Here is a 24,186-nt window from a genome sequence, read left to right as displayed (position 1 = left end):
CTTCGAGTCTTTTGCAAACTTGCCGTATATCTTTACTATGTTGAGCTGCTGATGAGCTGGCAATGAGTATATCATCCAGATAGATGAATGCGCCTGAAATGTCCTGCAAGATGGAGTCCATAAGACGATTGTGTCCTTGGGATAGGCGCTTTACATGAATTTTCCTCACTTTACGTAGGTGTGAATGGTTACCCAGCCATAGACAATGAAAGATCTTCTCAGTATGTTAGTGTTTTAGCACCTATAAAATGGCAACTTGCACTGTATGCTTCCCAGGAAGTTGAGATTGTTTCAGAATGCTATCAGGTCTGCTGGGATAATAGTATAGATTGTGAAGCGCATAGAGCTTGCTGGTCTGTGGGAATTTGCGCTTTACCGGTACAAATGCTATCTATTATCATTTTATCGAGAATGTCCATCTGTCTCCTGGGATGCAAACCAAGCAGGCCCTGACAGTCAGGATCAAGCTGACTGCCTTCTAAACATTCTATATTGTTATTGTGTCTACGTTTGCATGAAACATTTACTATCAATCAGGAACTTGGACGGCAGTTTCCAAAATATGAAAGCATCTCCATTATTGACTTTTGTGCATTTTATTGAAATTTTCCTTCTAAACGTACTTACCTGAGCACTCTCCTCATTCATTCAAAGCTTTGAATTCTCTTTTGATGTAATAATAATAATAATAATAATAATAACATTTTATTGATCGCGAGGGGAAATTTGGGTGGCAATGTCAAGCATACCTATATACAAACATATATAATTATAAATACCTACATAAATATATTCATTCATAAATACTCAATACACCAATACAGAACAATGTCACAAACATGCCATTGCTGGTCGCCACTGTGCAGCACTCTTTTGAGCTAGTGTTGTTGTGCTTTGCTCAAGGACACATCCCAGTGACCACAAAACTAAACCACGTGTCACCAACACTTGCTTGACGTTATTTTTGAGTCTGAACTCACTACTCCCTTAGCCACTGTATGGTTATACATTGTGAATGCATTGCAGTCTTCTGTACCTATTACTTTTCTTGTAAACTTTCTATAGCATTGGAGTTCATTTTTGTTCACTAGTCAGTAGTTGTAGTGACTGAACAGCAATGTCTCCCCCAAAAATTACTGTGTGTAAATCTTGCTAATCCCCAGGAGTATATTAATCTCCGGGACGATTCAGTGCCCACAGAGGACACCATTGTCTACTCTCTTATTGCTGCTGGTATGTATTAGTGGGCGCCGATCGGTTGCGACCTGGTGTGTTTTCTTCGCTCTGTACTTCACTATTAATGTTTATAATTACTTTTCATTTATATCATGCATCTGACTGTGAGCCTGTTCATAAGTGCAAGCATGCTATTGTATTATTATGGTTTTGTGCACCGATGTGTGTGGAAGAAAGGATGTGTGAAAAGTTGGTGTGTATATGGGTGTGCACAAGCATGTGTGTAAGCATGTGCATATGCGTGTGTGTGCGTGGTGAAACAGCAGAGCAGTGTGCCAGGATCTGGACAATAAATATATATATTTATATTTCTTGTTCTTAGGATTTTCTGTATCACATCGCAAAATTATTTTCTAAATGCTAATATATTAGGGGTGAATATAGAAAATCTCATCTCTGCCTATGAACCTAGTCATCAGGAAACCGAATAAAAGTGGAATCTTAGGCAGACCGTGTTTTTAAGTGGATTTCAAGAGGCACAGCTAAGCTACAATTCAAGATACGCTTGATGGCATCTGGTCTATACTAGTATTAGCAGGGGGGGGGGGGTGTTGGGGGAGGGGGGAGAACTGCATGATTATACGAAAATGAGGGGGGCAAGGTAGTGTCGCACTAAGACTCTAATATGTTATCTTTGAAGCAAGATAAATTGAAAATAGCTTTAACTTTAAGCATGCTGTAAATGACAAATGCATAAATAAAGAAGGAAAAATTGAGGTCTTGTAAGATTCTTTGAAATGAGTGCTGAGACAGTGATGAATAATAGACTATCCTGAATGGCACTTGCTATGGTATACAGGATAGGCTCTTCACTGTGCATGTAAAAAGATGTCGGTTCAATTCCTTTGTAGGGAAGTGTAGAGTGCCTTTAATTCAACAGTCTGAGGTATTTTTCACCCGACAACCATTGCTGCCTGACAATTTTGGGGTATATTGAATCATTGACCTCAAAGAGACTGGAAACTATCATAATTTTTTAAAATGCAACATAAAAAGAAAACTGCATCTAATTAGTCCGAATAGTTTTTATTTTATAATTATTTTGAAATGGCTATGTCTGGAGGTTACGCAATTTTTTTTGCACCCAATTTGTAATAAAATCATCTGTCGCAATGCTGGGATGACTGACTTAGTCCGTTACAACTAAAAAAGTATCACAAATAATTTCACCAATTTTTGAACGAAACAAAACAATAGGGTCAGCTGTTGGCTCGCCGCTTCCTACTGCTTGTAACTGAAAAACATTGGAGATATTGTTTGATAAAGCGCATCGCGTAAATTCACTTCATATAATGTGGAGTAACTTTGTTTTTATCCTTGGATGTAGTGTTCCACAGACCTTGAGTTTTTTCAGCTCCTTAATGATCGTAATTGTTGCAATGTGTGTTTGGGCATGAAACATTTTTGAGTTGTGCTGACGAAAAGAGTTAGTTTTCGGAGTGTAGCCCTATGGACACAGATTCGATATGTGAAATTTATAGCTTGGGCTTGAACAATTTATTATATGAAATGATAAAACACATTTTCATGTTTTTGAAAAATGCTGACAGTTTAAAATCTACAAATTTGATGTGTCTATTTTGGGTGGATGTCTGTATTCGTAGATTGCGAGAAGTAACTCACTTGGTCGGTGCACATTTATAACTATAAGTCTCAGATTCTATGTGAGAATTCTGTGTTTTTTACAATCATTAACCCCTGTCATTATATGTCTGATCATGGGCTATATTTACAATGATTAACCACCCCAGACTCAGTCTGGATTTAAAATGTTTACGATCATTTATTCCCTGATTCTATATAAGCATGACATATTTACAATCATTAACCCCCAGAGTCTGTCTGGCGATGAAATATTTACAAATATTAGCCGTAAGTGTCTGTCTGGCTGTGGAATGTTTATAATCCTTCACCCCCAGTTTCTGTTTGGCTGTAAAACATTTCCAATCCTTAACCCCCAGTGACTCTTGGGCTCCTCGTTTGGCTCATGGGCATGGTGGAGCTGGTCTATGTGTACAAAAACTTTGGCAAGGGCTTGAAGGAGAGAGGTAAGCGTGCTTGGTATTCATATGCTATGCTCATACCATATTGTTACCCATGTTTGATACTTCTTTTGGAATCTTTTGTTCCTAGTTTATATGGGTGTATCACGGTTTCTTACCTCTACCCATGGTTTTATCCGTACAAAAAAATTTAGAAGTGTGGTGTATTTTTTCATTGTTTTTATGACTTCTTTTTTGGGGTGATATTTTAATTGTGAGAAAGCAAACTATGTGTTGCTTATCTCATAAATTTGACCGAAGAACTCTTTTATTTTTACAATCCACCAGCTCTTCTTTTAGATAATCTGCAGTAATGTTGTTTTTCACGTTATATTTCCCTTTTTTAAAAAAAGTTTTACCCTGTTGCATGTTCCCTCATTTTTGTCAGTGAAAAAAGCCATTGTGTTTTATCACTTTAGCTTGTGTCTCACACAATGAAGGCATTTTTAACTGGGCATGACCTTACAAATTCCGGGGTTTAGGGACAGTGGAATTTAATGGGTTAAATTCGTGTTGAAATGAAATATGGGACATTGAGTTCAGACGATAGATGTAAGCCTCTTGAAATCTATTAAAGTCAAGATTTTGAAACATACATGCCCCTCAGTATACTCTGAAAAGTATCTATAACCAGTACTTTCAGACACTGGCAAACAACTTTAAACGAATTGTTTAGCATTAATGGCCCTTGCAACGCTGTAAGGTTATTAAAGTCGAGGCTGGACTTCCGAATTTTAATATCCAACTCCAACAGGACTGAGCCAAATGGGAAAATTCATATCAAAGGGTCCTTCCCAAGGACACAATGTCAGATTGGGCTGAAAATGGAGCGAACAATTTTGAGACCCCGCAAAGTTCTCTAGCCCTTTTTTTTTCCTTTGTCACTGTCTGGATCTGTGCCTGTAGAACTCTGGCTGTAATTGTGCTGACTCTCTCTGTAGGCTCCGATTGGACTCAATTGTCTCGTTTTAGTGACATTTTGGACAAAATTTTGATGCCTTTTATTTCGAAAAGTACTGTTGACTTGACATTTCTGCTTTGAAAAGTACAGATATGATTGCCATTTTCATGATCTTTTAAAAAAAAAAAAAAAAGAAATATAGGGATAATGAAGGTCAGTTTTTAGTGAAATCTTAGCATAAAATAATATAAATCCATTACATTAGAAAATTATCTCGTGAATGAGTGTGAAAGCAAGTCTGAGAATATTTCGTCGCAGGTTTGAGATATTAGAACACACACACTCTCACACACATGTGCTCATGCACACACATGCACACACAAACACACACACACACACACACACACACACACACACACACACACACACACACACACACACACACACACACACACTCACACACACACAAACTCACACACACATGTGCATGCACACACGCGCACGCACGCACACACGCACGCAAGCACTCACACAAACATGCGCTCATTTACACACACACACACACACACACACACACTCACACACACACACACACACTCACATAGTCTCAAACACACACACACTCAAACACACACACAAACACACACACAAACACACACACACACTGTCTTTTTTATCTCACACACATGCGTATACATCGTTATGAGTGAGCCATACAAAAATAGATGCATGTTATTTAAGAGAAAAATGTTTTTGTCAGACCCTAAGAAGAATCGCTGGAAATATTTCGTATTTTAATGTGGGTACGTAGGTCTGGATGCCTTTTTTTGTTATAAGTATTCATATGACCTCAGAGCATCCACAGAATACCATAAGTTAAAATCAAAATACTATGTGTCTAGCGTAACATTATTATTGTTCATGTTACTGCTCATTTATATTATGCATGTGACTGTGAGCTTGTTTGTGAGTGCAAGCATATTGCGTGCATGTGCATGTTTGTGTGTGTGAGTGGGTGTGTGAGTGGGTGTGTGCGTGTGTGTTTGTGTGTGTATGTGGTGAATCACCAAACCAATGTTCCAGGATCTGGACGATAAAGATATATCTTATCTTATTTTATATTTTCCGTTACACTGATTAGCATTCTGCCTTCATTTTTAAAAGCCATTTTTAATACCCATTTACAAACATTGAGGGCAAAGACGAGTGTTTGGCTTGGTTTGTTCCCCTCTATGTGAAATGTATCTGTTCATCTTCAGTGGATTTAGCTGTTTATTAACTTATTATTTCCATTCATGTGTCATCTTATTCAGTGAGAGGAAGTAACTTTGAATGTAAGAGCCTTTTCTTTGTCCCCCCCCCTGTCATGGTGCAGGTGTTGATTTCTTTCCAGCCTCTTGATTTGTACCTTTTTAAATTTTTGTATTCCTTTCAATTTTCCAAAAATCCCATATTGATATAAATTTGTTGTGTTAATCAGGTGCTCATCTAAATAATAAAATAGAAGAAACTAGAATTTTTCTGCCAGACAATTTTTATTATTTTTATTTTTGGTTTTTATGCTATTTACGAACACATTTCTGTGTAGATCTTACTGAAAAACGTTCAGCAAAGGCACAAAAAATGTAATTTGAAGTTTCATGGACACCCAAGCCTTAGAAGTCCCGAAGCTTTGGCGGTCATTTTGTCACTAATTTTACCTCTCACCCCCCCCCCCCCCCCCAGTCCCGAAGCTTTGGCGGTCATTTTGTCACTAATTTTACCTCTCACCCACCTCCTTCAATTGCAGATATCTCAACTTCTTTTCGAGATAGACTAGTATTTTTTTCAACAAAGGCAAAACGAATTTACAAGTCATTGACTCCACATGCCCGAATATTGACCAGCGCCTGATTCTACACACACTTACACACACACTTACACACACTCACACTCACACACTTACACACACACACACACACACACACACACACACACACACACACACACTCACACACGCACACACACACACACACACACAAGCACTCTCACACACACACTCAAGCACACTCACTCACATGCAAATGCACATGCACACATGTGTGTGAGGCATTACAGTGAAATTAGGGGCTCGTCAAAATAATGAAATCAAAGAAGCCATCCTGTTTCTGACTTACTAATTTTTAAAAAAATTTTTTTTGGGGGGGGGGGGTCTTTTGGCTCAACACCTTATGTGTCCTTTTATTAAAAACACATTTATGTGTTGATCTTGCTGAGAAAGGTTGATTAAAGGCACAGAAAAAGTGAATTTTAAGATTCCAAGCACTCTTAAGCTATTGAAGTCGCCTAACTTTGATGGCCATTTTTAGTTAATGTCACCTTTGTGACCAGGTGACCCCCACTCCTTCAATCTCAAATACATCGACTTCTTTTCAAGATAGACGGGTACTTCTTTTATTGATTGAAAGCAAGCTTTAAGGTGATACCAATAACCCAACAATCCCCAAAGATAGACTAGTGCCTGATTCCACCGCTCGGGACACACATACACACACGTATATATTATTTATATATATATATATATATATATGTGTGTGTGTGTGTCTCAACGCTGTGGAATCATGCGCTCGGCACTTTCTGGACATGTGGAGTTATTAGTATCATTTTATAGCTTATTCATTTGTCTTGCTTTTGGTAAAAAAAAAAGGTATCGTGAATAGACGTCTAGAATTTACGATTGAAGGAGGTGGGGGTCTTCTGGTTTCAAAGGTAAAATTAGGGAGAAAAAGTCTGCAAAAGTTTGGAGACTTCCGAAGCTTGAGAGTCCTTAGAAACTGCAAAATTTACATTTTTGTGCCTTAAATCAACATTTTTCAGTGAGATCCACACACAAATGTGTTATTAAATGGTTCTTAAAGGTGTTGGGTCAAAAAAAAATTTCGATAAAAATTGCCAAACAGACAGAATTTCATTATTTTGATGAGCGCATGATTTCACCATGCTGCCTCGCATAATTATATGTGTGTGTGTGTGTGTCGTGACGTGGTGGAATCAGACGCTGGTAAATTTTTGGACATATGGGGTTATTGGTATCATCTTAAAGCCTGCTCATTTGCCTTCCTTTTAGTGAAAAAAATATCCGTCCATGTTGAATAGAAGTCGAAATATTTGCAATTGAAGGAGGTCAGGGTCGCTTGGTTTCAGAGCTAAAATTAGCGAGAAAATGGCCGCCAAAGTTTGGTAACTTCCATAGCTTGAGAGTCATTGGAAACAGAAAATTTACTTTTTTTTTGTGCCTTTAATGTGTGTTTCTCAGCCCATCCTTAGAAAAAAGTATTTTCAAAGGGACAGAAAAGGTGCTGAGCCGGAAAAAAGAAAATAAGAACAAAATTTCTCATCCTAAAAAAAAATGCAGATTTCTTTGATTTCATTGTTTTGACAAGCGCCTGATTTCACCATGATTCCTGACATATATATATATGTATATGTGTGTGTGAAAATATAATATGTAGAGGGGAAAGAGAACAGTGATCATAGAAAAGGATGTCCACTATTATTTTTTTGCCCGAATCATATAGGCTTCTGTCGTTCTTTCCCTATATTATGCCTGTTTTACATGTCACCAGTTCGTGACTCGGCCCTTCTTGATGCAGATAATTTTGATAGATATAATGGAAGAAGCCCAACAAAAGATCACTGCGTGCAACAACAAAAATGAAACAATGTGACTACTGTTCTTTTTGCCTTGTAGTCTTCCTATTATTATGGCATGTGTGTATGGCTATTTGGAATTCCGTATGATCTGAGAACAAGCGAAATGCTTCAACCATCTTTTGCTCTAAAAAGTTCTCGGGTTACGTCCCTCCCGTAAAGATGCTGGTGTGGTCAGGCTAGCTTAATTGTGTATGCTTGAAGATTAAGTCTATGATTTGCCCTGTATTTTTATTTCAAATAATCTACGTAATCATCAGATTTGTTGCACAGTTTTTTGTGAAAGCAGGTGTTGAAGAGACTTAATGGTAATTTATTATAAATGTGTATTATTTGAGAAAAAAAAGATGTTTCTTTCTTGTAGTGTTATTTGAGAATATGGGGAATTAAGTAAGTACAGTTGAAATTGTCCAAGATGGCCACCCACTGTCAAAGAGAAAAGTGGTCGTCTTAGACAGGTGGATATCTTGGACAAACTGTCATTATAGTAATAAAGAAAAAGCGCAAGGGGGGGGTGGGAGTGGGAAGTGGTCGCTTGTACAGGTTATTGTCTGGAACAGGTGGTCGTTAGAGCAGGTTTGACCGTCTTCCTCTTTTACCCCTTTTGAAAACCTTGATATCCTAAGTTTGTTTATGTATGCAGCTTTGTACACCTTAGAGTTCCTAGAGCTATCAAGGTTGTAATTCCGTATACGTATAACTCTATACTGTGTGCTTTCCTAAGAGGATGGTGGTATATCACTTTAGATGCTTTTTTTGTGCTTCATTTTATTTTCTCGCTTTGTTATTTTTAAGGGTTACTCAGAATGCACTGTTTCAGTGTAATTAATCCTTTGCACCTTTACACATTGTTAAGAATAGTACTCTTTGAGCTTCAGTTGAAGCTGGCTCAGCACCTTCCATGGTTCGCTGTTGGTCACATGTGTAGGTGTATTGATATTCCACAAGGCAAGGAAGCGTTTCTCTAACAAATTTATCTATGTTGGCAAAGGGTTATCCAGAAAACAATCGTTTTAAAAATTGACTTGGAACAAATGTTAATAAAATTAAGTCACTGAGTGCATGAGAAATGATAATAACAATACCGCATTTCTGTGGACACTTTTAAAGTACAAGCTACCCTCTCTTTATGAACACAAACAAATGAGTAGGAAAATTTTAAGGACAAGCAAGATGTAGGTAAGTTCATTGGTCTAATTTGAAGATATCATGCTTGCCACTCATGCCAACATATCTGGCTCTGTGTTTTGTTCAAATAGAATGTTTGATGAATGACTCGATGATTTCTCCTGTGTTTTCCCACCACTAATTCCAAGGTATATTATTCTGAGCACTGTTGTAGTCTCATATAACTGGGAACAGTTTGGAGTTTTTGATCTTTTTTTTTTCTTTTTTTTTTTTTTGTTGTTCAAAATTTAAAATGATTTTTTCACTAGCTGACTAGGTTAAAAAAAAACCTGGTTTGTATAGATGATTAAGAATACTTTTGAAAACAGTGTAAAGAAAGGCAAGGAATGCTACAGTCGCCAGGGGTAGTGGTCCTATTATAGATGTCTGCTAAGCCAGTTTCATCATGGGTTGAAAAAACACAGACAACTGTTCCTTTGAACTAGCAAAGGACAGAAAAAGAATATCCATCCATCCACCCGAGCAAGTAGTTTAGATGTTCAAATTTTGAGATCTTTTTATATTATCGCGGTTGATCAGTCCATGGTATAAGTTGCAAATGCTTCAGATATTTTGTCAAAATTTAAACTCTTAATGCTGAAATAGGCTAGAGAACATAAGTTTAGGGACAAATTTAAGAATAATGTTTTTTTTCTCTCACCTGAAAAAAAATTGCTTTCTGGGCTTTGAACAGTTTGCCAACAATATATGTCCCGGCGCGGAGGAATCAGGCGCTCGTCAATTTGGCATGTGGAGTTATTGGTATCATCTAAGAGCTTATTTAATTGCCTTGCTTTGAATAACAAATACCCATCTATTTGGAATAGAAGTCAAGATATTTGCGATTGAAAGAGGAGAAGTCGCCTGGTTTCAGTAGTGAAATTAGCGAGAAATTGACCGCTACAGTTTCTTACTCCAGTAGCTGAAGAGTCTTGGCAACAGAAAAATGACATATTTTGTGCCTTTAATCGAAGTTTTTCAGTAAAATTCACATGGAAACGTGTCTTAAAATGGACATAAAAGGGGTTGAGCCAAAAAACTAAAATTTGATAAAGATTGCCTGACTGGCAGGAAAAAGCCTGTTTCTCCTATTTGGTTATTTTGATGGGCGCCTGATTTGACCATGATGCCTCATATGTAAGCATTTTCTACTGTAGAAACTTTATTATTCATTTGCTTGTTTTCAACTTTCCTTCTGTCTTGTGCTGCTTTCTATTGTTATTTTTGCTTCCTCTCAAAATACAAATACAATTAACATTGCTATACTGCACAAATGAATTATAGGCATGTATCATGTGTAACTGTATAATTTAATAATAACTGTTTAGTATCTAAGAGAATACGCTCTGAAATTTTAAAGGCTTTTTTGTTCATAGTTAAATAATGATAAATAAGACTCTCTTTCTCAGAAAAGGGGGGAATGCTATTGGAAGACAGTAGTTAGTTTTTTATGAAATTGAAATAATAATTACATTCAGAATCATCTCCCTCAGAAATCATTTCATTTTTTTGAAAAAAGAAAAGTCCTTTTTTTCTAAATGCATTATGATAATTTAAAGTTCCAAGTAATCTTTTGTTCATTTAGTGGGGGCAAAAAAGATATAAAGAAAACTTGTTTTTGCATTTGGTGGGGGGGGGTAGGCTTCCTTACTTGGTAGTTAATCAAGTACCCATTAAACCTTTGAAACGAACACTGCAGCAAAATTTGTCACTCATTTTTGACGACCATCATCACTTAATTTATGCAATCAAGAAGTTGATATTTATGTCTCTTTCTTGTTCTATGTTTTTTCTAGCTCAGCTGATTGCCAATGAAAACACAGGACTCCTGTCAGGCAGCAGATCCAGCTGGAGCCCCAGATAGATGTGGATGCCAACACAGAACCGACTTACAACCCTCATCAGGATATTTTGATTATGTGCAGCTTCTCTGAGACTGCTGCTTTGTTGTTTGTTGTTTGTTGGGGGGTTTTTTGTTAGGAGGGGGCTGAGGATCTTTTTGAACCATTTACAATGATATTTTCAATGTAAATAATTCTCAGAGACTGAAACTGGACTTGTTTGATTGAGTAGACTTTTGTTGGTTTAAATTCGTTTTTAGACTAGAGGATTGGGTCGGGGTAAGTTGCTCTTTTCTAAGTGACTTTTTGTCAGCCATTGTGAGAATTATGCATGATTTGTTATATTTGTTTTTAGAATGTGAAGTATTTGTCATAAACTTAAATTCTTTAATAGAAAACAAGAACAATGTATCTGTGTAATACATAATATTGTATGCCTGGGCCTCAAGAGTTTTGTGCAGAAATCTGAGAAATGTATTGTGAGCCTTGATATGATAGGTAGGTGCTCTGATTGAATGCTGTCATTGTACAAATTTAATATAGAGTTATATCTTGTCGGCGTTGACATTTCTAATTGAGTTTTATTTGATGTACCTCACTGTACGTATCGAGGTGATCATGAATACCTGTAAAAATAGCGTCAGTTGAATAAGGATGGTATTACTCGCTGGAGATGAGATTTACTTATTGTTCATTCTGTGGAAGTTAGTTTTAATACTTTACAAAACATTTACAGCCCATCTTTGAACATTTGCCTTTTAACATCCTATGTATAAGTCTGCGAATTCATAGGGATGAACTACAAATCCTCATTTGACTGTACAAAAAAGTATTAGGTAATAGGAATATGCTGGACAAATTGGAAAGCCTAATATCAAAATTTAAAGGGATAACGGTTAATATCGTGAAAGGAAGTACTTTTCTTATTGGCACTCCTGCAGTCACTGGGTGGTTGGTGGGTGCTCTGGTGTGGTTTGCTTCTTCTTTCCTATCAAACATCTGTCATCTTTATCTCCCCTCCTTCTTTTTTGTGTTTGTTACTCTCTAGTAACACCTCTAATCTTCGGCACTTATATTAAGTTATATGACCTTATTTTGTTGCGAGTGCCGTAAAACACATACTAAAACAAGCAGTCACTGACACATTTCGTATATACCTTTGTATGCTTACTTCTTGATGATTTATGTACTGAATAGTTAACAGAAAATCAACTATCACGGGGTGCTGCTCGTCAGAACCATTTGTAGACTGGCAACATTTGCACAATCATTGACCTCTCCTTTTTTTGCGTCTGAAAATTGTGATGTCATGCCAAAAATCATAAAAATTAATTTTCAACAACTTTTTAATGAACCCTTTAACTCTATTAGGCCTAGATCTATGTCACTGTGGATATAACTCTTTATCGCCAAGGGATGTAAACCCACTATGCCGGGGCACTGTTTTGGTGTGAAAATTAAAAGTAACATACATCACTAAATTGGTCATAAAATCAAAACAAATGAACCTATTTTGATAGTTCTTCATCTAAATGAAGGAATTACCTGTAAAAGATACCTGTTTTGGCAATTGTGAAAAAGTAATTTGACGTCGAAGTTTTCGTAAAGGCACTGTATTTCTGACAGCCAACCACAAAGAACAGCTTGCCCGAGATTAGGGGTTAAAGAAAATTCAACAAAATTTTACAGTTTATTCAAGCTCTTGCAGTTTTTAATTTAATAATAGATCAGACATATTATGTGTGGCATCATGGTGAATTCAGGTGCTCATCAAAATAATGATATTGAAGAAATTGACTATTTTCCAATCGTTTGGTAATTTTTATTCCATTATTTTTCCCAGCACCTTTTATATCCATTTAAAACAAATTTTTGTGTGGAGTTTACTGAAAAGCATTGATCAAAAGCACAATAATGTAAATTTTCAGTTTCCAAGGGCACTACAGCTTTGGAAGTCCACAAACATTGGAGGTCATTTTCTTGCTAGTTTTGCCTCTGACTCCAGCAACCCCCACCTCCTTCAATGACAAATATCTCAACTTCTATTCAAGACAGCCGGGTATTTTTTCATCCGAAGCAACTCAAATGACAAGCGTTAAGATGATACCAGCATGGGTCTCAATAGTCCGCTATTTAGCGGATTTCCGCTACCGCCATTTCCACCACTACACTCCGCTACCGCGACAGCGGGCCAATCAGAAGGAGAGTTGTTGGGAGCAGGGTGACCGCCAGGCCCAGGGAATTTTTAAAAAATGGCCGAGACCCGGAAAAATACATGAAAGATCTCGAATATTTGAAAACGAAATCCAATAACGTCTTTAAGTTCATTTCTGCCGGTCGCGATTGTGATATTAATTCGACTCTGAGAGTACGTTTCACGCGAACTGGCTGTTTTGGCGGCAAGCGGAATTGTGTCACCAAGGCTCGACTGGAAAATCAAGGTTTACTTTCGCTTTCATTACCACCCCCCAAAAAAGGAAAGAAAGTTGTACAAGCGTCTTGTCGGGCTCGCCATCGTGACCGGTCAATGAACCTGCGCGCGTTCTGAGCGCTGCGAAGTACATGACTCAGGAATGGGGGAGATTATTGATTTTTTTAAAAGACGCACTCGCGGATAGGGGGAAGGCTGGACGCAACACCAGAGGACAAAGAAACTGGAACTGGAAGCAAATGTTTGATATTTAGAATTTTGATTACTACTAGATTTCTAGATCTACAGCTCTCTGCAAAGTAAAGTGCGCGTTGGTGCAGGCATTTTGTGAAATCCAGAACCGTCATAACTTATAAGCGTGTTATTGAACTTTGGGGCCTAAGTGTTCGCGTTCATTGGATTGATGACAGTAAATTAGATCTCTATATTTTAGCTACTTTCTGTTCAAGATTCGCAGATTTTCAGTATCACTGCATCTTGTCCTCCCACAGTTCTTACGCCTCTCTCACTGAACAGGTCTACTTGGGCTATTCTACTCTACTTTGAGTTTGAGCATTAATTTTTGTCTTTCATGGTTATTATAAAAGAATCTAGGCCTATATATACATATATATATGGTATGAATCATGACAGTCGATATTCTGGTTCTCTTCCTCCTTTTTTAGAATTCAGAGTTGAAGCCCATATACCAGTAACTTCATGTGCCCAAAAATTGACGAGCGCCTGATTCTATCATGTTGCGACTCAGTAAAGAGCTTTTGCAAGCTCTAATAGTTTTCCGTATTTAGCAATAGACGCCATGTCTGATATACATGTTTAGACTACTCAGTTTCTTAACTTTCACATTCGGAATAAGTGCATTTCATATCTAATGTAATATTGCCCAAAGTATTACGAAACAAAATTGCCTCCATTCAAATACATCTCTTCTTAGCTCAGCTTTCTAAAAAAGTTCCTTGCAAAAGTTATCACACCTATGGCAAAAAAGAAGACAAAAAGAATGTGTGTCCTTTTCTGCCCTAATTTCAAGATTTTGAGGTAATACCAGTATCTTTATGTCACGAGAAAGGAACTTTTTTTGTCTTGATTTGAGTGTTCAGCTTAACATTTTACATAAATATATATATATATATATATATATATATATATATATATGCTAACATTCGATGACTGCTGTTTTGGTTTTACTTTGCTTCTTTGATTAAAGTGCCTTCTGTGGAGATCCCATGACTATACAGCATAATGGTGATATAAATATTATAAACTATTTATAAATGTGTTCTTTTGTATAAAAGTGTTGATTTATATTAAATTTTTGTCCAATATTTTGCTTAAACTTTTTTTCAGTTGAAAAATTTTTTTTTAAACGAAAATAAGGCCTGGAATTTAACATATCACCTAGAGACCCTATGCACCTTGATACTATGAAAGTGTTTTTGCTACGTTGAAAAATAGCTCAAATATAAGTCAATAAAGGTTATACATGGTTTGCAAAAACTAATGTGAAATCAAACTTTTGTGCTATATTTGGCAGTTTTCTATTTTTACCATTTCCTTTTCTAGAATCATAAAATCTACGGCAGAAGTTTCTAACTTTCAAAGCTACAGCAACATGTTTCCCCTATAAGGAAATCAACGATAAAAAACACTTTCATTTTTTGAGAAAGGACATTGATGTAGATCTATGTGTGTGCCAGGAAAAAGGTCCCGTTTGTCGAAATTTTGGATATTGAAATAAGGACATGATGTAGCAAATTCAATGCTGGTAATGCTGATTTTTTAATTTTTCAAATGTTTTGAGCAGATATGCCACATTTTGTAACACAGGGTGTAAAAACAAAGTTTGGGGAAAAACCCAATTTCCAGTACATTTTTAATCTTTGAAGTATACATGTTGCAAAAATAACTTAACTAATAAGAAATATTTAGATTTGAAATATTATATAATCCTTTCAATAATGGTTAAACACGTGTTTTCTGATGGAACTTAAGTTTGACCAGGCACGACTTTTTTGTCCTTTTCACCCCGTTGCTCAAAAATGGCTTAGCCGACAACTGAATTTTTTCTCCAGGCAAAAATGCGTATATATGAATAGTAACAATATGCAAAAGCTAACTGTATGTTTCCTTCGACAGTATGAATAATGGTATGCAGAAAAGCTAATATGTGTTTGTGCCTGGAGAAATTAGATGGGAGAGTATTATTGCACCTGTCCACTGTATCTGAGGAGGGGCCATAGATATGATTACAGCAAGACAGGTAAACTAACAAGCCCTTGGAGATATGATTACAGCAAGACAGGTAAACTAACAAGCCCTTGGAGCTTCTAAGGCAAGGACTTTAACACATACCGCAAACAGTTGATAAGATGCGGTGTGATTACTTCATTGTTCATTCTTATAAAAATCTTGTCAGCTTATAAGATACAAAAGTCACACAAAAGCACATTAATGTAAGACATTTTCATCACAGTTTCCACTGTTTTGCCACAGTAATAGCCAGGTTTTAACTGGCAATAGATTGGGACATTAGCAACACCACGGCTGCCCATCATCATGAATTTCGCGAATCGTTACGATATTTGTTCTATGTTACAAAAATACAATCGTTATACCCTGGATTCCGATTTTGTAAAAATTTCGGCTACCCAACCCATTGCCAACCATCCCAGGTATATAGGGGAAAATTTACTCGACTCGGACAGTCTATGTCACTATGTCAAGTACAGCTGTCTAACTTTAACACCCTCTTTGCACTAAGCCCTTGTAGTTGGGCAGTGCCACTTTACCCTTAGAAAAACCTTAGACTTTAGAAGCACTAAAGCCAGGAGTTGGTAAACATTATGCTGACAAGGTGTGAGAAAATTCCTGCCCTTTTGTGTTGTAGGTGACAGCCTAGGCCAGTGAGAGAATTCTAAAAAAAAACATGGATCATTGTTTGAAACTTGAAGCAATTAGGCATGGTGGGTGGGTGGCATGATGTGTTGTGATGCTCATTCTGGATCAAAGGCTTGTGAAGTATTCTGTAGTTCCAAAGGTGTCTTTTGTTCTTGCAAACAGTGGCATCCACTTCCCCACCCCTCACACCTCCCCCCCCCCCCAAACCTTTTTCCCTTTTTTATTTAAATAGACAATCACGAGCCTGTCAAGACCTTTTTTCATCACAAATTTTTTTATATTACATTTCTACTTGACTACAACCCCTGTCCTTGACACCCCAGGGAAGAAGATTATCCATGACCATATTTCGAATTTTTAAGCCAGATTATTATTTTTTTGTTTGTTGATTACTAAAGCATAATATGCTGATGGACGGGCAGCCCTGCAACAGAGAAGAAAAATGCGGAGCACATCACCTTCGAGCCTCCACAGACGGGCATCACTCATTTGAAGATGTGCTTTGTTGAAGAATATGTATTATAAAGACAACAGAATTTTTTTTTTAATCCAGAAGAGAAAGGAATGTTGTAGAAGGTTCTCAGTAATATATCTATTACACCTAAACAAATATACCATTTTATGTATTTTTAGTATGATGCTATACTAAATGTTTTATAATGCAAATCAGTTTGGTACAGCAAGAATTTGAATAATTTCATGTATACCTTACCGCAACCCTATCTGTCAGCCTGTCTGTCTTACTCTTGCCCTGCACTTAATGACCCGTAATTGTGTTGATGTGTTTCTCTTTATTCAGACCTCACCTAGATGTTGATGACAATTTATAACTTCTGAATGGGGTAAGAAATCCAGGCTGGAACAGTGAGTCAAGCCCTGGTTAAGGGCTCTCTGTGGTTTCATATATGATAGTTTTGGATAGAAGGGAGTGAATTGTGTTGTCTTTTCCTGAATAGCTTTTGAAGTATTATTATTTTTTCTAGTTGGGTTTGTATACCGCTTTCCAGCTTGTGGATAGTTGGAGGTCGCTATTTTTCTCCTATTGGTAGGTCCTACTTCTTTACTTTCCCTCTATTGTTTCTGTCTGTCTGTTTTGCTTTTCCAGCACCAAATGACCATAATTGGGTCAATGTCCTTGTCTTTGCTAAAAAACTGTCAGTTTGAGTACAAGACTTTGAACTGTCAGTTTGAGTACAAGACTTTGAACTGTCAGTTTATCTTTAGGTTTTGATTTGAAGTTTGTGCATCAAGAGATATCTAAATTCTTAATGAATATGGTGAATTTTGCTGCCTATTGTTAAAAAGAGGGGTTTACCTTGTCTAAAGACATTTGTTGTGTTGACTTCCGTTAGCTCAGTTGGTGTCATCCTGGGATGGCCTGGTTTGTTTGAATCTTCATCAGGGCATTCTGAACTTCGGTTGTGTTGGGGAGTTTTTAAGGTTTTACACCTATTTGGATTATTCCTATCAGAGATGGGTGTTAAATTTAGAGATCCAGCCTCTCAGTAACTTGAACAGTTTTTAAAGGTGTGTTCAACTTATATACTGATCATGACAAGCCTTGCTGCACCAGCAGGGCACATTTGAAGCCAGATGATACCAGTGAATGAATTCTTTTCTACCAAATCATTATGAGGCTCACGAATATTGTACAAATTCTGAAAGGACTGAGCCAAATGGGTAATTCGCGTAAAGTGCCTTTCTCAAGGACATATACTGTGGCTGGCTGTTTAATTTATTGGCATCAATGAATATCATACCATTTGCTGAATTTATATATATGTTAATGAATTTGTGGCACATCCAGTTGTTTCTCTTCTCACATGTTTGTGTATTGAATTTACTGAAGCAGAAAGGTTGCGTAGTATTCCATTAACAGGGTTTAAATTTTAATTTGATATAATAATAATATGACTGCTTCTTTCTGGATAAATAACAGTGCAAGTTACTCCGTAGGCCTAGTCTTATTGTGCTGTTTTGTATAGTGCCCACCAGATTCTAGCATTTTGTTAGCTTGATGTAAAAATACTGGAAAAGATGTTGACAATTTTACCTTTGGCTTCTTCGTCAAAATTATTCTTAAATTATAATAGCTTACATCCACAGTTAATGTTTTTACAATACTGTTTCTTTCAAAGTTTGAGAGATCAGATGATTTGCAAATGCTGTCACCTCATCCAGTCGGAGGTTTCGACAGGTCTTATTTTGACAATGAGTCATACCTGAACTAATACATGCACTGCGTATTATATTGATATCAGTTGACTTTTATTTGCTGACATTTGCTTAAAGGCATCTCTCAGACTTTTGGACCCTCATAAGCGATGCCCATTGGCATAATCGGTTTGGTTCTGTTCCGTTGGTTTGGTCATGAGGGAGGGGGGGGGGGGGTCTAGCCGGATTTTCCTCCACTGGAAGGACAAAACCGACAAAATCGGTGATGACCTTCAATAACAAACACATTTGTTTTCTTCAAGGCCGTGCGTCGGGCGATCGGTTTGTGCAGTTGGTCTATTTATAGTGTGCACTGAAGCCACCAGAAATGGGACCGTACCGAACTGATCTTCCAATGGGCATCACCTATAAGATACATACATAAATGCTCATAGACACACAAACATGCCCATTTAAGTTCAACGTACCACTTACTTTATCATTTCTCAGCATGTTTTATCTGTATTTCATCCATGGTTTCAACTATCACTAAACAAAGATAACATCCTGTTAAGTGAACTGGTGCCTTACATATGAACCCTAGATTATGTATTCCCTATTATCATACTTCACATCATGTGTGTACGCAAAGCTTTACTGAACAATGAGTGCTTTCAAGTTGGCCTGTTATGTTATCATACATCGCTTAATTTAAGGTCTATTCAGCATATTTATAATATTACTTTAATCTGATATTTGTCTAACACATTGTATTTTTATACCTGGCATGTAAATCGTTTTGCTGCTTATAGTAGCATTTTGTTTATCACCTTTGTTTTTAGTATTGTTGTTGATCAAAAGTTGAGACTGAACTACCAGGTCACATTTATCAAATTAAATGGGAGTTGTGTTTACTCTTAACGTCAGTTTTCCAATTCATGTGTTGCGACAGTGCATTACGGGTGCTTTTTTGTGCATGTAAAACTTTATCTTGTAGGAACCTACAGAGAGATAATAATATTGTTTATAGGTTTTCTGACTACTCTTCTTGGGATTAATTGATTTGTGGTTTGTTTGGGACTGTATTGTTTTGTTGGTGTTTTTTTTTTGTTTGTTTGTGTCTTTGGGCTTTTTGGAATTTGCTCTTGTTTTGTTTTTTTAAAAGGGGGGGGGGCAGCCAGAAAAGAACAGGTGGGTTATTACATAAATAAAATTTTCACGTGGTTTATTTTTTAAAAAAGCATTACATGATTTGAATTGTGTCAGAAAAATAACTACCCCCCACGGCGGTGCCACTGACTGAAGTGTCTCTAGGCCATTACCAAAGGCGGGGACATTTCTCGTTCTAATGCACAGTAGAATTGTAAATGGGATGATCCAACAATGTCATGCTCGTAACTGTGCCTGAACTACAACAGGGAACAGCTGCTTTTTCTTTCCTAATCCTTACTATCGTAATTTCCTCTACTTTTTTGTATGTTTGTCACAGTCACACTCTTGTGACCCGCTGTTTCTGGGGTGCCTTTATAGTCGAAGCGGACTTTGTGCTGTTGAGGCTGGAGAGGTGAGCAGAGTAAGTCTGATTCCCTGTACTGTAAGGACTTCTCTGGTGACATCCACCCCTTGGCGCTCATATGACCTTATGCAGTTGCGAGTGCCGTAAAACCTCTACTAAAATAATTTAAAGAAAAATAAATGCAGTATGTCATTGTTAGATTTCCATAAAGTCTTCGTAGTATGGTTAGTTGCATTTAATGTTGATGTGACAAAGACAGTGTTGTTTCGAGTGACATTTCCAGGGTAATTCCTGTAGATTATTTTTAGTGTTCATGTGTCTGATCTGCTAAAAAAACACAGCTTTAGAGTGTTATATCATGTTGCAAAGAAATTTTGAAATAAAAAATGGAAATAGAGGCTCGACTTTTGAATTTGTTGCAGTGTGAAAATTTGGTATACATTGGCAAGTAGGCTACTATACGAACTAAGAATGATTTTATAATTTATCAGCGTCACTTTTTAATTTATGCACAATTTCATGTTAATGATTATGTACAAATTTATTACCATGCTAGTGGGGGCTTTTGTGGTCTAGAGGTTACATGTACAGTGTTTGCCTCTTGTTCAATAGTCAATAGGTCCCAGGTTCGAAACCTGACAGCGACGGAACATTTTTCTTCCTTAATAAAAATGTTTTCCTTTCACCTCCTTTCACCTCCTTTCACCTCCTTTCACCTCCTTTCCTGCTCTCTATCCATATTCTGTCGTCTGTTTTCATATCCATTTTCTGCCCCCGCCCCACCCCTCCCCTCCTCTGGGCTCCTGACTCTTTCTGTAGCCATTTTACTGCTACTCTTTGGCACCTTCTTACTGCTGTCTTTCAGCCACACCCCTGATCTTAAGGTAGGTAAGATCTCACGCCTAGACCTAGCCTACTCGGATGTGGTCGAAAAATTGTGGAGGTCCTGTGTGCAAGTTGTGCACGTTAAAGACACCTTGGTGGTCAAAAATCGACAAGAGTAGGCCTCGGCCGCGGACAAAATTCAAAATTAATTCCTTCCAAACTGAAATTGTCTATTGTATCCGGCGCGGCCATATGACATTATGCAAGTGCGAGCGCCGTAAAACACTTACCCCCCCCCCCCCCTCCCAAAAAATAAAATAAAAAATTGCTAGTGGGTGGTTGGCGGGTGCTCTATTGTGCTGGCCCTCCAGGAAATCTCGGTCTTCGGCCGCGTTTTTCGTCGAGTTCCACAATAAACCCGCAATTGTTTGCAATTTTAGGCAAAAATACATCAACGCTTTAATTTTAACAGAATTTTTAATACGAAATGGTGCGAGTACAGAGCCGATAGGCCTACGTAAATCATGGTATCGGCCCAGCTCAAGCCTACTGAGCGTACTCTAAAAGCTATAATAACTATAACTACTATAACCGGAAATTCAGGCCGGAATGCATCATGTACAACACAAACTGAGACATAGGCTAGGCAGAGAAGGTGGCCTTCCCTGGGCTAGGCCTTTATCTAATGTGTGTAAGCGTGCGCGTGTGATAAGAAAGTAGGTGTGTGCGTGTGTGATGTACGTGAGTGTGAGTGCGCTTGGGTACTTTTTTTTAAAACACAAAGGACAAAAGACTCGTTTTTGTTGTGTTGTTCGTGTCAGGAATCATGAAAAGCAAGAAAATTGTAAGCCTTGACCCTTGCATTAAACAGGATTTTGGTGATGTTGAAATGTGCATCTTTGATAGAGCTTTAGGAGGGTGTGAAAATCGAAAATTCGACTGAAGTGGATTGCTTACGACAGCGACAATAATGTATCTCGACTCTCGACTGAGAACACCTTAGTGAACATCGACCTTAATGCTTTGTCAGTGACTTCGTCGTATGCTAGACGTGCAACTGAGTTCATTCACCCCTCTCCCGATATCCTCCTTGTGATAGAGATGATATTGCTGCCTTCTTGGGACAGAAAGACGTATGCCAAAAATAAAATTTTACGAGAGAGGCAAAAAAACAACAACAAACAAACCAACAAAAAACAAAACTGCTGCTTTTCTTTTCCTCATCCTTACCATCGTCATTTTCCCTGTACTTCTTTTTGTTTGTCGCTCTCTTGTGAACTGCTATTTCCGTGGTGTCTTGATAGTCGAAGCAGGCTTTGTGCTGTTGAGGCAAGAGAGGTGAGCCGAGAAAGCCTGATCCCGCGTTTGGACTACTGTTGGCACCCACCCCTTGGCCCTCATATGACCTTATTTTGCAGTTGCAAGCACCGTAAAAACCTTACAAAAACAACCCCCCCCCCCCAAATAAAAAAAAAGACTGGTGCTACTCGCCCGATGTCGGGTCACTAGCGTCAGGCTAGTCGACCGATCTAGGGTGGCGAGCGTCAGGCTAGTCGACCGATCTAGGGTGGCGAGCGTCAGGCTAGTCGACCGATCTAGGGTAGCGAGCGTCGGGCTACTTACTTGCCCGATCTAGTGTTGCGAGCGTCAGGCTAGTCGACCGAATTCGGTCGAGTAGCTGACGCTGCTGGCCCGTGAGGATTTCTGCGACCTCGGGTGGTTAGCATTTTCTGGTCACCTATATGATACTAAATCTAGTCGTTACGCCCCGTATTACTACATGTATTAAGTAGCGTAAACACGGCCTCGCGGCCTTCCGAGCGACATGAAGCTATTGAGAGCAGCAAGCACACCTCTGTGACTGGCCCAAAATAGATCATTGATGATGTTTTTCCGCCTTCTATTTTTGTCGTCTTCCGAGGTTTTCCCTCGCGAGTTGACTATATAGAGGGTGAGAACGAGAGAGAGAGAGAGGGTGAGAACGAGAGAGAGAGAGAGAGAGAGAGAGAGATTTTTTTGCAATCTGCGATTACAATTAATTAATGGTTCACGTGAAAAGTGGCAACATTTTGAAACTGATTTACTCAGGTCTCTTTCGAAAGTCTTTCCAACATATAATTCAGCTGCCATGTTGACCGATCCGACTCTTGACTTGGAGGACAAGGAGTGACCGAGTGAGTGACTGAATCTTGCGCGATTGATCACACGAATTTTAAAGGAAAATGCGCAGAAATCCTCAAGGGCCAGAGCACGGAACATGCGCAGAAATCCCCAAGGGCCAGAAGCTGCAAGCCAGGCGGGGCTAATCGACCGAATTCGTTCGCCCGGAACATGCGCAGAAATCCTAGATCGGGCGAGTAGCCTGGCGCTAGTCACCCGACATCTGTCGAGTAAGCCTGACGCCTGCCACCCGACATCGGACGAGTAGCCACTCCGGATAAAATATTCATTTTCTCATCGGCACTTGAAAGTGCCTCAACTTCAACATCTTTTTTGGCTTTGTGACAGTAGTCTACAGTAGATCTAGAAACAACATGCAAATAATATGCTACACGTACAATGAAATGTATTGCGCCTACAACTACTACTACTACTACTATTATTATTACTACTACTACTACTACTACTACTACTACTACTACTACTACTACTACTACTACTGAGAATACCAGCTGCAGATCATATTTTTGGGTGACATAAAGCTGCTAGACAGTCCTTGTCTCTTTGTCACCAGTGTTGGAGAGAACGAAACACCCGACAGAAGTGCTCGGGTCGCCATTGCCGACTGCATTCCAGCAGAAAGAAAGGCGACGTGACTTTACCAAACTTAAACTAGGGCCTAGGAATCGAAAACACGTCTTTTACTCGTAACTCGTAAGACGAAGAATCGAACAAGACTACAACAGTTACAAACCCAATCCGATTACATGCACGACCCTGACCGATGTAACCACGGCGAACATAACAGTACACAATAATAAGCATGTTATACCGGCTACACACTCGCACACGCACAAACACACACTTGACGCGAAACTGAAACTGAAATTGTAAGAAACACTATACGCCTCTTGACGAAATTTTTCCCTCCTGAGTGCCTATCTCCTTCCACACACACACACACACACACACACACACACACACACACACACACACACACCGCGCCTTCCCTCTCTTGTCTTGAATGCCCCCCCGCAAGCTTTAACGGTATAATGCACTCATTACTCATCACATTATGTTCTGTAAGCATTCCCTGTGTGTCTAGCTCCCATATTGGGCCCCAGTTATAACAGAACCGCAGGGACCTACGAGATGCCCCATTGTAGCCCAATCCGTGTAATATATAATTAGGGGGGTCTAGTGTAAGTCATACACTGTAATACATATATAAATTGGAGCGGTTTCTTTACACAGATAACCCGTCGGCAATTTATCAGTGATTGATCCTTTCTTTTCCTGTGATTTTTTTCCTCCTATCTTTATAT

At 38.3% G+C, this 24,186-nt stretch overlaps 1 protein-coding gene across 3 annotated transcripts in view; it reads left to right on the top strand.

Moving 5' to 3' along the window:
• LOC101849234 overlaps nt 1-11,152 on the top strand; it is a 37,983-nt gene extending 26,831 nt beyond the window's left edge. For 2 of the 3 annotated variants that reach the window (XM_035972048.1, XM_013087262.2), the window contains 4 exons: nt 1,164-1,233; nt 3,198-3,284; nt 5,493-5,513; nt 10,833-11,152. In XM_035972048.1, coding sequence (XP_035827941.1) covers nt 1,164-1,233; nt 3,198-3,284; nt 5,493-5,513; nt 10,833-10,900 — 246 coding nt within the window. In that variant the 3' untranslated portion in view covers nt 10,901-11,152. The remainder of the gene's footprint in view (nt 1-1,163; nt 1,234-3,197; nt 3,285-5,492; nt 5,514-10,832) is intronic. The other variant, XM_013087264.2, reaches the window with a different exon arrangement.
• The last annotated feature ends 13,034 nt before the right edge of the window (nt 11,153-24,186 follow it).

Source organism: Aplysia californica, unplaced genomic scaffold, assembly GCF_000002075.1.
Source record: "Aplysia californica isolate F4 #8 unplaced genomic scaffold, AplCal3.0 scaffold00566, whole genome shotgun sequence".
Lineage (NCBI taxonomy): Eukaryota > Metazoa > Mollusca > Gastropoda > Aplysiida > Aplysiidae > Aplysia > Aplysia californica.
This window is presented reverse-complemented; position numbering and strand designations above follow the sequence as displayed.